Source organism: Pelecanus crispus, chromosome Z (genome assembly GCF_030463565.1).
Source record: "Pelecanus crispus isolate bPelCri1 chromosome Z, bPelCri1.pri, whole genome shotgun sequence".
In the NCBI taxonomy this organism is placed as follows: domain Eukaryota; kingdom Metazoa; phylum Chordata; class Aves; order Pelecaniformes; family Pelecanidae; genus Pelecanus; species Pelecanus crispus.
The window spans coordinates 40,353,661-40,369,175 of record NC_134676.1 but is presented as its reverse complement, the minus strand read 5'-3'; the positions used below and the strand labels follow the sequence as shown (position 1 = coordinate 40,369,175).

At 39.1% G+C, this 15,515-nt stretch overlaps 1 protein-coding gene across 1 annotated transcript; it reads left to right on the top strand.

Annotated features, from left to right (window-relative positions):
* The first annotated feature begins 331 nt into the window (after positions 1 to 331).
* CZH9orf85 (chromosome Z C9orf85 homolog) lies at positions 332 to 14,577 on the top strand. Its single transcript, XM_075726400.1, has 4 exons — positions 332 to 451; positions 9,355 to 9,461; positions 12,142 to 12,255; positions 13,026 to 14,577. Exons 1-4 carry the CDS (start codon positions 350 to 352, stop codon positions 13,201 to 13,203), a joined length of 501 nt encoding a protein of 166 aa, XP_075582515.1. The 5' UTR covers positions 332 to 349; the 3' UTR covers positions 13,204 to 14,577.
* The last annotated feature ends 938 nt before the right edge of the window (positions 14,578 to 15,515 follow it).

Here is a 15,515-nt window from a genome sequence, read left to right as displayed (position 1 = left end):
CCCTGGGGAGCTGCTCTTCTCCGCGGCCTAGTGGAGCGGCGCCGGCCTCGCCCCGCCGAGCGACTGCATCGGATCGAGCGGCTGCCGGAGCGGCCAAGGGGGCGGCGGGGCGGGACCGGCCGCCGGCCGCAGCGCACCAATGGGGGCGCAGCCCGCAGCACCGCTCCGGCCACTGAGGCTCCGCCTGAACGCGGGTGGGCGGGAAGCAGCGAAGAGGCGGCGAACTGCCGTGGGCGGAAGGTCTTTACAGACAGCGGCTGCGGGCCAATGGCGAGGCGGCGGGGCCGGGGGAAGGGGGCGCGGAGCGCTTCCGGGGCAGGTGTCGCCGGCGGCGGCCGTTGCCCGGGGGATGAGCTCGGAGAAGGGGAACGTGTCGCGCACGCGGCCCCAGCGCTACCAGAACACGCACGCCTTCAGGAACGACAAGTACGACACCAGCGACCGGCGCAAGGTAGGCGGCGGGGCGGGCCCGGCCCGGCCCGGCCCGGCCCCTCCTCTCCTCTCCCTCCCATCCCATCCCATCCCCCGCCCTCCCGGCAGAGCGCTGGGCCGCGTAGCGCGGCTCGCTGCCCGGTGGGCGCGGGGGCGGGGGCGGGTGCGGGGCGAGGCGGCGGCGGCGGCGGCAGGGGTGACCCCTCTTGAGGCGGGGGAGCGGTCGCGGGGGTGGAGCGGCGGAAGGGGTTTGGTGTCGAAAGTGTAAATGGGAGGCTCTGCGGCCCGCTGGGCGCCTTTGGAGCGGGGGCCTGTCCCTGGGCGATCTTCTGCCGGAAGGTCTTGAAGAGCTTCGGGGATCGCAGACGAAGTCATACGGCAGTATGAAGGCGAGAAACCTCTTCATTTTAGCGGTGGAGGAGCCTTTGGCCCGGCGGTGTCCAAGCGGTTGACTGCAGTGTTAAGGGAGTAATCCATAACGAGCCATTTCAGGCAGCTGCCACCTGCCCCCGCGTCCTAGGCTGTTGTGTGAGCAAATACATTGCGTGATACTTGAATCACATTTATGACGTGAAAGGCCCTCATTAAGCCAAAGAATTACCAGGAGAAAGACTGAAATAAAGCACTTACTATTGTGCAGCCAGTGCAGTAAGTAAATGTTCCCCATGATGTCATCCATGCCGCTTCTTGAAACGCGTTTGGTCTTCTCGGAGCTTGTGACTACGTGGTCTTACTTCAGACATCTTAACCCTTTGAGAATTTGTTTTGAACAACTCCCCCCGTCATCCATATAAATACTAAGTTTCACTTTGTATACTTTTGAGACAACTTAAAAAGAGTCACGTTTGCTTTAAGGCCTTAAAAAAATCTTAAGGGTCTTTTCTGAGTAGTTACACAGAAAGGCGTCTTTAGCTGTTTTATTAGTGCTTTTGCTGCACACGTTATTATGGTTTGATATGTTCATACTATTGTTACAATAGACCATTGTTGTCTTTTTTTTGTTTGTTTCTAAGCAAGGAAAAGGTAATGGTTTACCGTATGTTCTTGAAACATGCTCTGTGCGTGTAGTTGTAACATAATAGCAGTGTGGGAGAGGATGAAGACCAAGCAGTGTGCTTGAGAAGTAACAACATGGAAGCGGGATGTTTTGTCTTATAAGCTAAACTGGAAGAGAAGAGTAAAACGAAACACAAGATGAGCATTCTAGAAGAGGCTTATCTGGTGCTATTGCTGTTATGTCAATATCCCTTTAAGTGACCCTGGCTGGTTGTCAAAAAGAATGAGAGGAGGGGAAGAAAGTAGGAAGTTAAAGCAATGGCACAAAAGAGGGAGGTTTGGGGGTGTTTGTGTTGGGTTTGGGGTTTTTTTTTGTTTTCCCCCCAGATGTTGTCGGACTGGTTCTGCAAGTTGAACAGGCTGCTTTTGTGGGGCTCTAAGCAGCGCCAGTGTTATTTATTGTGTGAGTCACACAGTAAATATCCCTGATAGGAGACCATTTTCCTGTCTGGCCTGCACACAGATACACACACAAAAATATCCTAGAGAGCTGGTTTATCAGAAAAGTCTTCAAAGAGAAACTAAGTTTTGGCATCAGTTTTGTAACTGAAGTAAATACTTTAATACCCACATGGCTGTTTTTTCTTTCCTTTTTACATATTTTATATTGTATAGAACTGGCTACACAGTACCATGCCCTCAGATAAATAAAATTGTTTTTAAAAGCTTTTGAATGTAGCCAAGATTCACTGTGGTCATTAACTGTGATATGGGACTGTGTCTCTTTCCTTTCTGTTTCAAGCGAATTATTTCTTTTCTCTGTGTGCCTGCCAGTTTATGGAGATGGCTGAACCCAGGGAAGAAGCTTCTTGAAGGTAGTGCCTCCTGTTATGGGGTTAGATAGTGTGGGGTAAAGGGAAAGGATGCATTTTTCTTTTGGCGTACTATCATGTACAAATTCTAGTGCTAAGGGATACAAAGGGGTCTTTATAATGATGACTAGGCCTGATTCTGCTATTTGGGAAATTTGAAAAGAAGTTTCAAAGACAAAAATCTAACAAAGATTAAGTGGTTATTAATGTCATTGTTTACATACAGACTATGCTGAATGATGACAGTTTTGCATCTCTGTCTTGTGTAGTCCTGAATGAGCAGATATGCCACAGATGTTCAAAGTGTGATGAGGGAAAGGAAGAAATAGCAATTTGATCACAGGGACTGATACAGGAGTGGGGCATTCTTCCTTTCCACCTCTCACTAGCTCCGTAGATGAGAAGAATGCTCAGAGCTGCTGAAAGAGGGTGGATCTCCTGTAAATCAGTGCTTTTTTTTTTTTTTTTGTGGGTATTTCGCCTGTCTTTGACTGCTGTTATACCCTGGCCAATGCAGTACTATCTTGAATGGCTGCAGAATGCTTTTTAGCTTAAAATTTTTATCCTGCTGCATTTGTGCACTGCATTAGCAATGTTGAATATTAACTACAGTAGCTTCAGTTTGTACTGTGGGTGGCATTGAGGTAGTTATTTGCAGTGTTATTTGCTGCTTCTCTCAGTGAAGCAGTATCTGCAGAAGAAATTGATCTAATAGTCTTTTGACTTTTCCCTGCTGCCAGTCGTTATCCAGTTGTTTTGTGGTTTTTTGAAAGGTTTTGTGCTTCCTGTCTGACATGGACCTTGGCATCCATTTTCTAATCGTAAAGACCATAGATCTGATTACTTGCAGAACGTGCCGAAATATCCATCTGTCTTTCCTCTAATGATCAGTGTTTACTATAGCATTACTCTAGGATAGGCCAGTTCAGGTGAAACACTCTTGCAGCAAAGTACACTGCCTTTCTACTGTATTTGGGTAACCGCCTACAACAGTGCTGGGAAAGCTTGCACCCTAGGATGAACTGAAGACTGGGTAAGGCACACTGTGTTGTTAGTTATTGTATCTTGACATTTGTTTATGGGTGCTTGCTTTACATAGTATATACCAGAACAGCTGTTTGTGGCACTGAGCTGAGGAATATACGTTATGTTATATGAATATACATTTTATGTAAAGTATATTACATAACTCAACATGGAAGCTGGAGTAGTTCTGGAGATGAAAGCAAATAGCATTCAATGGGAACATTTAGAACTCCATTGTAATAAGATGGTAAACCACAAAGTGATTCATATTTACGCCCAAATGACTGATCTGTTTCTCCATTTCTTTCCTTGCATTAAGTATGCCCCCAATGATAATCCGCATTTCCCTAAATTTCAGAAGGTATTAACTCTGACCCTCAGCTTTACCGTAGTGTTGATGTCAGCTACTTAACTTCTTCAGCTGGCTGTATGGATAAATAACTTGTTTCAGTGGAGACACTGGTCAAGACTGTGGGAAGGCAGTGCAAATGGAACAGGTGAATACAGAGCTTAAATGCTGAGTCAGTGGTCGTGACTTGAAGCTCAGAGGAGAGATATAGATAAACCAGTAACCAGCTGGAATTGGCAGATAACAGTATTGGATTTTGGTTAGTTTCTGTTCTTGCTGCAGTGTAGAGTAGCTTGATAGGCTCAAGTCTACTCTCTAGCCACCTCTGTTATTCTGGCTTCGAAATGCATTCAGGCCTGGGTTATAGCCTTTCATATAGGGAGAAGAGGAGCAAGCATAACATCTGTTCTGGACTCTAACCGGGGGGTGGGGAGAGAGAGCATGTGTGTGTGTGCAGTTCTTTGTTAGGGAGAGGATGGGGCTTGACTGTCAGTCCTCCCAAGTGTGTAGATTCTCTTGCTGTTACTTGCATGTTTTCAGATCCATGACCATGGATCTGAAAAAAAGCTCAACGTCTTGATCTCCAACATGGCTGTTTGGAATTGGGCTTAGAGAAAGCTTTTGATTTCATGTGCTTTAAAGTCCATAGCAATAAAAACCGAAAGGGCCTTAAATGCTAGCTTTGTAGTCATCCATACATAGCCAGTATGGATGTAAAGAAGACTCGAGGGCTTTGGTTAAAATGTTAAATATACTTTTCTTTAGAAAGAGATGAGAAAATATCTGCGTAGAAAATGGAATTTGAAGTAATACTGATACAATATATGAGCAAGTGAAGCTCTTTGGAAGACTTAATTTCAGCCTGTGAAATGTGTATTAGAACCCTGAAAAGCTGGTGTCTCCTATCACAGTTTCACATTTGTTAGTCTGCAGTGATCTACTCTAACTTCTTTGTATTCATGCGCTGTGGAGTTTTGCTTTTCTGAGAAGTGTGGTTATTCAGAAATGCTGCATTCAGCCTTGTTGATTGAAGCAGTGTCACCTGTGCTTCTGACAAGGAAGTCTATGGATGGCATTGACATTGCATTCATTTACAGCAGAATAGACCACTGATGTGTGCTCAGTAGTAGGAGTCTGCTTTCAATAGAGTAAATCAAAATACCCATAGGTTCACACATAATTAGAAACTTAAAAACAGACGGTGAGGCTTCTTTGAAACCCCATCATTACATCTTGCTTGTGAGTGCTTTAATGCTAGCTTAAGCTAGGGATTATTTTGTATGCCAAGTTAGTAGGTGTAGGTGCATGTGTTTACTTCAATACATTCTGAACTGCTTTTGGCAGGTTGTTAGATGGTTTAATACTGGGTTACATGAGCATACAGAGGATCCTGCTTCATTAATGCAGTTGACCTGACTGTGTATATAATATGCACATGGAAGATTTTGTGACTGTATACTTTAACACTGTTTATGTAGGTCTGTATTGCATAACTGTAATTTCTTTGAAGAATATATAGACATACTGTAAGCACTGTATGAGTTGCACTTGTCCTTGGAGGGAAGTGTGGCAAAAGAAAAGAGGAAAGAGCTATTGACTAAAACAGGGAAATGAGTGTTAAAAAAAAAATAAGAATAGAGAAACTGCTTGTGACAGAAACAGAATCTAACCTGTCAGAGTAGGTCTCACGCCAAGAAATTCATTTCAGACCATAAGCACTACCACCTCTTTGTGTTTGAGGGCTAACTACCTGCGTAAAAGCTGGGTAGAAAAGTTGGAAGGGAGCAATGAAGTTGACAAACCTAGTTTAGGTCTTCATGTGGGTGGTTGTTTTTTGTACCCTTAAGGGAAAGCAAGCTGTTAAATGGTCAAAAGGAAGAAAATACGAATATATGAAAGTTTAAACAATGTACAAAATATATTAAACAGTGACTATTAATAGGAAAAGTAAGCAGCAGAGGGATTTCTTTGATTTAACTAATAACTTCCCCATTCTGACTGGGAACTGAGATACCAGGAAAGTTTCTCTTCCAGTGTGTTAGAAGAACTTACTCTCACATGTTCTTTGGTGATTTCAAAAATCTGAAAAAACAGATTATCCAAATCTTTAGTTAGGGACAGCTTGCGTTTTTTCAAGTCTGTGTTGCTTTGAAAGTGATATGATACTTTATTTTGGTCAAAGGAAACGTTGAATTTAGTGTAGAAAAACACAGCAAGTTATCAACTCGTTTTAGTAGTAGTAACATTTAAGTATCAGGCACTTTTTCTGAGCGAGATAAACTTAGAAGGCAAACATAAATCGAGGTTAAACTCTGTAAACCTCCCTGCTTGCCTGCTTTACATCAATCCATCATTGTCTATTGACTTTCTAAATCAACAGTCTAGTAGGAGGATTGTAGAGTCATAGTCTCTCTCATACTCAGATGTGCTGAGCCAATGATTAACTACACCACCCCATATTTCAAGTGCCAACGTTGAGTGAAAAATACAGGAAATTGCTGAAGGGGAGGAAGAGGCTGTGCTGTATGCGTGCCTGTTAGAAGGAGGAAATTACAATTTAAAAACTGTCGTCTTTCTTCCAGTTATTATCTTCTGAGCAGATACCATGTGGTTTCTTTGAGTTGCTGTGCAAGATTTGTGGTCCTACAGGTGACTACGTTGAAAAGTCCAGGCATCTTTATGCCTGGATCAGGACCTTAAGTTACAGATAAATATAATCTTCATAGCTACAATCTAATTTGTTTTCAAAAGACTCATAGGCAGCATTTTGGTTGATGTTCTTAATCTTTACCTTTGCACTGGAGATTTGAAGTGTTGCTGATCATACCAAGAAAACGAACATTTCAAATGTGACTGTGTAGAAGTAATCTAAATACACAGACTAGCTCTGATAGAGATTCATAGCCTTTACGTGGAAAATGTGATTGTTGCTGTGCAATTGATTTACATTAACTTTATTTTACTTTACTTAAGAGCTTCTTGTGTGTTACTTATCTTCTAAAGACCTTTTTCAGTAGTGAAACAATGTGTTAATATAGAGGGAGTACTAATTTTGGGATGATGGCATCAGATAAGATGCAGGGCTTTGTTGTTTGAAGCAAAGGTGAGGAAGTTCCAATAATGCAGTCTTTATGCCACATGGCTAGTCTCTTGGCCTTGCTATAAGGTGGTATTTTCATGCAGAGATCTATACTGTGAGTAATGTGAAAAGGCATCTTTGGAATTTGGGATGGCCTGCCTTTTAGTTTGTCTGATAAAAAACAAAAATAAAAAATAAATTAATCACCATATGATTGTTGTGTATTCTGGAGTCAGGTGATGAGCATATTGAGAGGGGGAAGGGCTTTATAAAGCTCCATTAATAATAATTATGCGTATTTCCTTGCTCCGTAGCAAATGTTTAGCAGAATTTGTAATAGGCTGCCTGTTTGACAGACTTTGCACTTCCTTCAGGTGAGAGGTGAAAGTACTTCCTATTTTGTTCTTCTGCAGTGTTTATGCCACATGCAGTCCTGAGTGTGGCCTCTTGCATTCCAAGTGCCTTACGCATTGCTGAGCCTGTCCCTGCATCACTTAGTAACAGGGCTCCCGTCCCCAGCCCCCAGCCATGATGTCAGGATGTATTATTGGAAACAAGGTAGTTTTCAGCATGGAAGCTAAATCCCTTTGGAAAGACAACCGCCTGTCTTCAGCTTAAACTATTGCAATCTTTTGATGTTTATTGGGTTCTGCCTTAGCAATAATAAAAATAGTTGATCACGGTAAAGAACACCTGGGAATACAAACTGCAACGTTTGTGTCTTTCTCCCCTCCTGCATTACTAACTAAGGCAAATCAGGAGATTGAGGGGGAGCACTGGGAAGTTCAGGCTAATTTTCAGGTTATTAGAAGCTTATTCAGTCTATACTACTTGGAGCCTTACTTTGAACTAGTCAAGCACTGAAAAGAAGACATCTTCAAATTGCATGAATTTTGAAAGAATGAACACAGTCAGTGCTGACAGCAGTTTTAATTGCCAGCCCTTTAACAGATATCTGCTGGGAACTTACCAATTATTTTCTTCACTCAGAAAGTTTCCACATTAGCCAAATGTTTGTATTTCTTGGAAATTTTAATTCATAATGCATGGCTGACATCAGAGCCACAGCTTTCTGTATTGAATATTCCAGCATGCTGCAAAACGTTTCTTTTTTGTTGGGTTTTTTTTTTTAACATGACAAGTCTATATTTGATCATTTGAAAACAAAGCTCACTGTCTTTTAACTGAACCACCCAAAAAGTACCACACCTTCAGTTAACCACATCATGCGAAAACTCATACTGAATGGTTGAAGTTTAGCGAAAAAGGAAACCATGGAAAACAAGTCCCATAGTATAGTCTTACTCATAAGTAGCATTTCCTCTGCCACATACATGTTTTTTGGAATAGAATAAGATACGGTATTTTTAAAGCTAGGCTTGTTCTTTTGTCTAGCATATTGAAGTAGAACTTTGTGGAGTAGTAAGAATCTCTTGTGTGTCATAAAAACAGGAAATTACTTCAGAAGCTACTGTATGCGTAGAATACTTTCCCATTTATTTGTAAAAGAATAACATAAACTGTAATCCCAATTAATGTAGAATCTGTTCCAATGAACTTTTAGGTATTCTAACAAATAAATGTGGTTTAGACCATGTTAGTTATGTAATTTTGGTACAGTAGCCATTTTTAAGCTGTCTTAAAAAAGTCACAAATTTTTTTTTTGGCTATACGCATTTTTTTAATTGTGAAATTTCAGTTTTTGAAGTTCTGAATGAATACACACAACCATATGATAAATAAAGTTACTGCTGACATTTTTAGATAGAGAAGAAAGAAAAGTAAGTTGAATGTACAAGTATATGTTGCTTATTATTTAAGGTAACAGTGTGGTTTGGTACTACTTCCCTTCTCAGAATAACTTCTCTTGTGCAAATAGTACTGTCCAGTTGACCTTTTGTATTCCTAAGCAAACTAAACACAAAATATTGTAGAAGATCTTAAGGTAAACTTCACATTGTCTTGAAAATATATGGTAGTTTAAATGACCATTTTGAAGATTTTATCGTAGATGCTTGAGAGGAAAAATGTACTACTTTTTCATAAAGGAATTTTACTATAAAAGAGACACTGAATGATTTGACTGCAAATACTGTGTGGATTCTACTTTATTGTGATCTGAGAAAAAATACTGAGACTACTTACTTAAAATATGTAGTATATGGTAGTTTGAGCAACAATAAGTTAAATGTTAAGTCTTGCGAGTTGTCATCTTTGGATAAAAACTATTTCAGGGCTCATGTCTAGTTAAATCTGTTTTGTAAAATCTCTAGAGATGAAAAAATAATAATAAAATATGTATAATAATCTATTATCAACAAAATGATAACATAAATAAGTACTACTATTAACAGTATTAAAATTGTGATAATAGTAATGAAGACTACCTTGAAGTAAAAGACTACCTCAGCACTCTTTCCACTGAAAAAAATTACTAGCAGTAAATGTATATGAAATGCCTATGTTATTATCAAACAAACATCTTTCTCACTACTGTATTAATCACATGATGGGTGGAAGTGCTTTCTAAGCAAGGTTATACTTGTAAAAATAGGAAATCTTCAATGTATTCTTATTGTAATTTTTATTTATTTATTCAGAAAATAAATGCTAAGCTTCATGATGGAGTGTGTCAGCATTGCAAAGGTATCTTGGAGTGGCGGGTAAAATTCAGCAAGTACAAGCTACTATCAAAACCTAAAAAATGGTGAGTTAAGATACTTTGTGTTAATCACTGATAGTGTAGTTTATGAACTTTTTGGAAAATATTCTAGTTCTGGAAACTCACAAGTAGTAGCTGCTGCTATATGACATTCTTCAAATTGGGAGTCATATCAAAACTCATCAGCAACATTGTTCTCAGCATTACTGAGGCCTCAATTCCTACAGAATGTTTGCAGTACATACATTTCATTACCTCTTAACATGTTCTCTCTTTTTGTATATGAAACTATAATCCTAAATAGTAAATGTTTAGCATTGTTTGCATACAGTTCTGTATTAGGTGTTTTTGCATAATAAAGGTGATAAATATCTTAAAATAATGTATGGGTTTGTGATAGGTTAATTATCTGAAGTGGATACTCTTTGCTTCCTTCTTACTTGCTCAGCTGCAGAGGTCCTTACTTCTGTGGCTGCAGACACAGCCAGTTACTGTTACAACAATGAAACGCTGAATGCAAAGAATGCAAAGAAACTACAGCTGGGCTGTGGTGTATGATATAGCCAGCTTTGTCACAGTAACTTGCTCTGCATTTGTCTGTTGTTCTCAGTTACATACTTCTGAAATACTTACGAACTGCTTGAAGAGGTTCTGTGAATGTATGTGTTCAGTTCCGTGAATGACAGTGTATTGTATGTTGATTTTCAGTAACTTAAAAGGGAAGGCATGTTTGTTCATGTTCTATCTTCCACCTGTGAGAAGTTTTACTTTTTAATACAAAACCATATGCAACAAATACTTTTGTTTTAGTAAACAATTTTACCCTTCCATGTTAAAAAAAAAAAGAAATGATGAGGTAGAAGTCTCACTGGTTCTCAAAGTAACTATTCTGTGTTCTATTCATCATGGATAAAGTTGGGACTTGTCTTTTTAACTCTTTCTTAAATGACTATGTGCATCCTGTTTAAAAGTAATGAGCTGTAACAAATCATGTGGTGGTGGATCTGGTTCTTTTGCCTCTTCTCTGCCTACCCCCAAAGGAAAAAAAAGCAGGCAAAAAAGCATGCAAATCAGAGAAGCATTGGAAATAGAAAAAGTGGCAGGGTGGGATAGCTGCTTATGACAGAATATGTGATGTTTTCCGCCATATTTTTGAACAAGTAAATTGGGCTGCAGACCATTCTAGCTCTACAGGTGGTTTCTAGCCCAGCCTACAGCAATACAGTGGCTGAGTGGGTTGCTGTTCTGAAAGGACAAGACTATGAAGCTTTTCAATGGGTGAAGCTTCTAGGTGAAGTGAACACATTGTAGACATTAAAAATGTGATTGTATGGAAAAAATTAATTCTTCACGTCACAGATGATGGGAATGGAGGACTTCTCTGCACCTCAACTTATTTTTAGTTTTTTATATCTTCAAAATTATGATTGTTAGTACAACCACAAGATATCCCTACTTTACTTTTATTTCAAGTATTTAATTATTACAAATTAAACTATTTTAAAAAAGAAGTCTATTTGCGTTGCATTGATAGTGCCCCTGTTTAGTGTGTTGTGGCTGGGAAGAGCTGTAGACATTTCTTTAATACTAATGCAACTGTAAATAGAAGAAAGAAAAAAAAAAAACAACTCAGACTAAGTAGGTATTTCCAGTGACATCTAACTGTAGGTTTTTCCTAGGGGAGAGGGAAAACCAGAAACACTAAGCGGTTCAGACTTTGCTTTTGTCAGATGTGTCCTACAGCAATTCTTATGATTTTACAGCTTCTTAAGGAACTGGATATGCACATCTTAATAATGAAAGCTCAGCAGACCCTAGGTGAAGATAGTAGGGAGAAGGTGATAGTGGTTAAGAATGGGATTTGAGAAAGCAAATAAAAATTGTTTCACTGGATGGTAGCTAGTGCACCTCTCCTTATAAGGCATGCAAAACCACTTGATATTTTTCTTCAGCCTGTCAGCAAATCCACTGTTCAGAACTGTATGCTGAATTTTTCCTGACAGACTTTTGAGTGCCTGAGGAACCAAGAAAGAGTGACTTTTAGGACAGCTGCATTACATGGGATGTATAGTTCTGGGTTCTGTCTCCAAAAATACTAGGCTTTAGAAATGTCAGCTGAATGTTAAGCCATAGCATTTTAGAAACTACTTGATCTACAGTTTTATCATATCTTGAAAAAGAATAGCAAAAAACCTCTACATAATTAGGTTGGGTTTGTTCAGAATACAGTCCTGTGCAGGCTTGTGTTTGTAGAAAGCAAAGTCTGGCACAGGCTTTGTTTATACTCTGAGAAGTTCAAGAGGAAGACATTGTAGTGTTTGAATTGAAAGCTTTTAATGCATGCATCTTTTTATACCATATTCTTATTTTCTTTTATTGTTAAACCAGAAGAAGTAGTTATGTAGCTTTTAAAGTAAAGCTACCTACTGAAATGAATGGAAAGGTTTCTTTTGTCACTTTAAATATAAAAAGTCTTGATTTTGTGTTTCTTTGTCAGTTCTTGTTTTAATAATTCTTCCTGAAAAAGTTAAAGGAGAGGGAAGACAGGCAATGATTTTGATAGTGCTTAATTTTGATAGTTGTTAAAACACCAATTGTTTCATATGAAACTGGCCTATAACATGTTGTTCTGCTTTTGAAGGTATAGCTATATTGTCTTTGAACACAGAATATTTAATAAGTGTCCACAAATATTTTTTTAATCATGTTTTCTTTCTCTTCACAGTGTGAAGTGTCTCCAGAAGACTGTAAAAGATCCTTACCATATTATTTGTCGACCATGTGCTGGTAAACTAGAAGTTTGTGCTAAATGCGGAAAAGAAGAAGAAATAGTAATTCCGTAAGTAGCTCATAGGTTACATAGTTTCAGCACTGCACTGTTTCTTCTCCTTTTAATAAAGCTTGTTTGGAAACTGCCAAGAAGCTGTTGTATTTTATGCCATATTCTGAATAATCCTGACAGGAATCAGTAGGAGTCATTAGGAGTCACTTCCTTCTACTGAAACTAGGAGTGAAATAACTATTGATGTTAGTGGGGCTGGGCCAAAAAAAGTCTTGCTTGAATAAGACACTTTATTTTAGTACCAAAGGGTAAGTTGCATATTTTCCTTAGGAACAAAGCACTGCAAAATGGATTTCAGTATAAAGCACCATGAAATATGCATAAGCCAATTTACTGTTTGCATTTTGTCTGTCATTTGATGATTCAGTCACTAGTGAACAGAAAAACTAAACAAGGCCTGATATTGAGCACAGTTACCGCAATATATTTAGCAGGTTTTTGGTTTTTTTTATTCTTTTACTAGAGTTCTCTCTTTATTGAGCATCCTGTATTAATTTACTAGTTTGTCACAACTGGCCAGCAGTTGCTTAGTTGGTCAAACTGTTCACATGTATACTTTTTTTTCTTCACAGACTCTTTTTCCTTTACTGTCTTTTATATCTTTCCTCTGCAATGTGAAAGTAACTTCAGGTTATTGTCCCTCTCCTCCTCCCCACCTCCCACCCCTTCCATCCCCGGTAGAATATTCGGCCCTCCATCCCGTTCTTGTTTAAAAGAAAAATAAATTCCAAAAGTGGGCGGTGATAACATCCTCTTGCTCTCTTCAGGATTGGTAAAGGACAAGACAGAACTGAGAGTATGACTACTAAAAATGGCCAAGAGAGCAGTGGATTGGCGGAAGAGCTGGATTTTGATCCAAACTTCAGTAGTTCACACAGTGATGAAGATTCTGATATGCTTGAAGAACGATTTAAAAATATGAATTTTGAAAGGACAGAGATCTAAAAGGTTGAGTTTATATGCAAGACTATATGCAATCAAAAGTGGGAAACCAATATGTGCCTTAAACTGCTCTGAAAACCTGAGTTGACATCTAAGGTCCTTGCATATAAATGTTGGCACTGTGTGTTATGATGCTTGTTGGGGGTTTTGTATAAATAAATATTTTTTTTTTATTAAGAGCAGAATCTCATGTGAAAAGATTCAGAAATTGAATCTGTAAGCATAGTTATTTCTTGTATACATGTAACAATTTCCTGTTTCTCTGGAATAAAGTGTCTTTGTGTAATTGTTCTGAATTCAATATTACGCAACTGTTGCATTGCCTGGAAAGCTACATGAAAGTCTAGAATAAATACAGAGTCCTGTCATAAAAAGGAAGAGCTAAACCAGCTATAATAGTTTGTTGAAGGAAGAACTTGCAACTTCTGTCAATGAGTTTTCAGGCACGGTCAAAATACCAAGCTGTCGTTACACTTATGCCTGTTGTTTCTTTTCTGTGGAAAAAAAAAAGAGGGCTTAAATGCCATCACCAGTACAGTTATGAGCAGTTAATGCTTACGCACCATATATAAGTATGCATTACAAATTTGTGACCTTGTTACTACCAATGTTTTGAAAAGAAAGAAGACTTTTTAGAATTTCTCCTAACAGATCTCACACTTTCTTTTCCTTTGACTGCAGATCTAATGTAGTTTGCTCTGATATGAAAACATTGTGTAGTGTAGTGATGCTTATGTAGTTATTTCTCTTCCTGATTTTCAGGTCTTTCTGGGGTTATATCAATGTAGATTAAGCTCTAGGAAGAACTTAACTGAATTTGCAGTAACTGTCTTTTACGACATTCAGGATGGCTTGATTTCTTCTGTATTGTCTGTTACCTCTATAAATAAAGCTGAAGAAGTACTTCCTAGTAATTAAATGGTTTAACGTGTGACAATATACTATGCTGTTTTCACTAACTACGTAACATCTACACATCTGCTTTGGTGTTCTGCCTGATTTGCAGTAGTGGGCACAGAAAAATGCGATTCCCAAACTACCTTCTTCAAATGAATTGTGAGGGACTTCAGCTCTGGGATTATTCCTCACCCCCCTCAGTGGTGGAAATACTGAAACTTTATCCTTTGGGTAGAGATAGCCACCCTGTGGCTGCCATGTTGACCTTAACTTTAAAGAAAATCTAGTTACCAAGATGTGGAGTACTAAGACATTCAGCAGTCAATAGCCTAGAAACTCTTCTCATTTAAAGGACAACTTTATTATTTCCTATTGACAATAACAGGCAACAGCAAAATTCTTGTAATCAGTCATGGAACAGTAAGCTCTTACTGTTTTTTTTCTTAGCTGTGTAAGTGCTTGTCTTAAGGCACATAAGGCCTTAAGAATAAGCTTTTTCTTTTTTTATGTTTTATTTATTTAGATTGTCTTTCACTTTTATATTGTACATTAAAACAACTTTTTACCTGTTCTAAACTATTTGTAAGTTTGTATCTTAATATCTACAACATGGGGTTTTTTTAATGATCTCTAAGGACTAGTAATCTGCTTGGTTTCTTTTTTTTGTTGTTGTTTGTTGTTCCTTTTCTATGCTGCCCTTCTGCTGGTGAAGAATTTGATTCCCTAAGATTATTTTAATTTTTCTGTCCCATGTAGATCTTTTGCACAGATGGGTTTTTGCTAAGTGTTTTGTGATAACCACTAGCAGTAAACAATATATTGAAAAACATTCTACTGGTCTTCTCTGCTCCCCTGATGCATTGTGACTTTTGTGGCTTTTCACTGAGACAAAGTCTGAAGTTCACTAAGTGTTCAGGTGATACTCTGTTTCCTTCTGGGGTTGCTTATTATGTAGTTGCTTGCAGTCATAAAGGACTAGGGCTGGTGGCCCACACAACCCATCTCCTTTCTCCACCCAGTCTATAAACATGTTGTTTATAAGCTAAACCACAAGTTTTGTGATTAGACGTATTGAAAGACGTATCTTTCACTTAACTGTAATTAATAAAACCCAAGAAATTCAGAAGTTTAAAATCTGTAGAAGGGCAATGGTTTGTCTTGGAAGAGTCAGTGAAGCCACAAAGCACCAAGAGGTGCTTAGTGGCAGAAAAGGGGGTTGTCTGGTGTGTTTAGAAATGACTGGAAATTGGTCTGAAGGTCATGTTGCATTGACAGATAAGTCCTCCCAATAGGACAGCAATGACGTCTGACTTAGTGTGACATCGCCTGTTGTTCTGCCAGTTGATGTCAATAAAGACAGAAAGAACAAAGAATATTCCCCCCCCCCCGCCCCCTGCCCCGCAGATGACCGGGTGTGG